This window comes from Lipotes vexillifer, unplaced genomic scaffold, assembly GCF_000442215.2.
Source record: "Lipotes vexillifer unplaced genomic scaffold, Lipotes_vexillifer_v1.1 scaffold1008, whole genome shotgun sequence".
Classification (NCBI taxonomy): Eukaryota; Metazoa; Chordata; class Mammalia; order Artiodactyla; family Lipotidae; genus Lipotes; species Lipotes vexillifer.
Genome location: NW_006772616.1, coordinates 5232608 through 5234921, shown reverse-complemented (window position 1 = coordinate 5234921; position 2314 = coordinate 5232608). Strand labels below are relative to the sequence as shown.

Below are 2314 nucleotides of genomic sequence, written 5' to 3'. Positions count from 1 at the left end.
TCCCTACATGGTGAGCCTAACTATATTTCTTCAGGAAGATGGTTAGGTTATTACACAAGCTAGCTAAGTTATATCTCTCTTTACCCATCAATACCAAAGTGAACAGAAATGACAAACCCAACATCAATCTCTTTTTTTACTCCTTCAAGAAAGAAAACGAGCTTATGTGCCTAAAAGCTGTATTCGTGTGTCTGAGGGCAAGAAGACAGTGCTGCTTCCAATTCTCTTTTTTACCCATCTGCTTTCAAAATAAGCAAATAAACACAGGGAAGAATAACAACTTACCCCAATGCCTTGATGGAATTTAATCGTAACAGTTCTTACTTCACTGAAAATAAGAGATTCCTATAGAAATGATAATCAACCTCCTGTGAGTACATGGAGCTCATAAAATTTAAAGAGTTTCTAAAGGTCAGCAAGCATTGAAGGCTTTGTCCTGGGGGTAAATTTCTAAGTAACCCTGAGGAGAAAGAGAGAGGGAGGGAAAGGAAAAGGTTTAACTTGATGAAAGTAAAATGTGCAAACTCAACAGTTTCTGGATTATCATTTAATTACAGCCATCAATCAGCTCACATCTGCCTTTTCCCAATACTCAAGAAATTAAGGCTAAAGCCATACAACCCAACCAACAGAGAATACGTAGCGCATTAAGAATCCTAAGGATAGGAAACAATATTTAAGAAACTACCTGATAGGAGATCTTAGGAAATTACCTAAAAGCAGGATAGTGGAATCCATCTTTCAACAAATACTGGGAAAACCCAAGAGTAAAATTATCCTTTTAATTAATAAGACAAACTACTTATTGCTTCCTCTTCCGTACCAGTTTAGAGATTTTCCATTAAGTGATCCTTTTCAAAGGGCTTTGCTTTCCAAATCACTTTATTTCAATCCATACTTTTACTAATGCATGAAACTGGCCTGGAGTTACTCATTTTATGAACATGATTTTACATTCTTTTAAAACAAGGACGATTTGAAGTTGAGCTTTTAGAAATAAATTTGCTTTATTAATTGGCACTGGGGAATGCCAGCCTATGTCTTTATGGGCAGCTATTATTTTTTGGTTAAAAATGTTTTAATTTCTTCTTATTGAGGAGTTCATACTGACTGTCCGTAAATTCTGTAGCGAAGGAATTAAATAGCATTAGGCTTTTTAAGCTTCAAAGTGTTCAGAAAAGTGTTTCAACCATGGTAATCCCTCTGTCGTGCTGCCTTTATCTCCCACCAGATACCTAAATGCTTCCGTCTTCTTCTCAGGCAGTTAATTGCAAAGAGGATGGAACCAGAGAAAGGAGTTGAGCTGGTGCTGAGCAGTGGATATAAAAAGAAGTGTCACCCTAGTGAAAGTAAATAGACTCTGAGGCTGTAATCTCTGCCCTTATTTATCTTTGAAACCATAAATGCCCAGGGGAAAGCTTGTTGTTTATTTAGCTACGGAACTCTATGTCTGCAATCATGTATGGTTTTTAACCTGTTTTTATTTCCATACTTTCCATCGTAGCAATCTTCTGTCTTGGAACCACCTAGGTTTTCTCTCTAAATATGGGTTTTATTCCAGTGGCGTTGTTGGCCATAGCCTTCGAGAGTCTCTGCGTTTTCAAACTAATAATATGTTCACTACCTTTTTTTTCCAACAGAGTTCGTCAGGCGATTTAATGATCAGAAACATTCAGTTGAAACACAGTGGGAAATATGTTTGTATGGTGCAGACAGGGGTGGACAGTGTTTCATCTGCCGCTGACCTCATAGTAAGAGGTAAACATTAATGGCTCTGTGTGCTTCTTTAATTTCGCATCTTAACTGAGCCTTTCGCACTGAAAAACATGATGAGATAGCATATGAACGTGTGAGTTATATAATATTGATTTGATCCCCCTGCCCAAATAGACCAGAAGATGTGAGAATAAGGATAGGTGCTAATACAAAGAAATATAAAATCTCAACTCTGTCGTTCCAATAGCTTTCACTGTAATAAGTATTCCACAGCTGCTGCCAAGCTGATGTGTTTTTGAGTATGTCATTAATACAGCAGTAGTGTTTAATATGAAAGAGAGTAGTGATAGTGGGTGTGTGTGTCTACTTCCAAAATAAAACACAGGATCATTTAGGATGCCCGAGCAAATTTGCCAGTCTGAGCTACTGGCCAAAGTACTGATTTGCTACTGAGCTGAAAAATCACCCAGAGTGCATGGTAGAATGAAACAGCTCTAAATTACAAACTGGGAACTACCGAGATGTCCCAGAAGATTAAAGAAAAAGGTTTCGCGCCAAAAGTAAAGGATATTGAATTTGGAACAGGGCAGGAATCCTG

At 37.7% G+C, this 2314-nt stretch overlaps 1 protein-coding gene across 1 annotated transcript in view; it reads left to right on the top strand.

The window, feature by feature from the left end:
* CNTN3 (contactin 3) overlaps nucleotides 1–2314 on the top strand; it is a 247909-nt gene that overhangs the window by 207821 nt on the left and 37774 nt on the right. The window contains exon 13 of the mRNA XM_007447671.1: nucleotides 1641–1758. Within this exon, the coding sequence (XP_007447733.1) occupies nucleotides 1641–1758 (118 nt within the window). The remainder of the gene's footprint in view (nucleotides 1–1640; nucleotides 1759–2314) is intronic.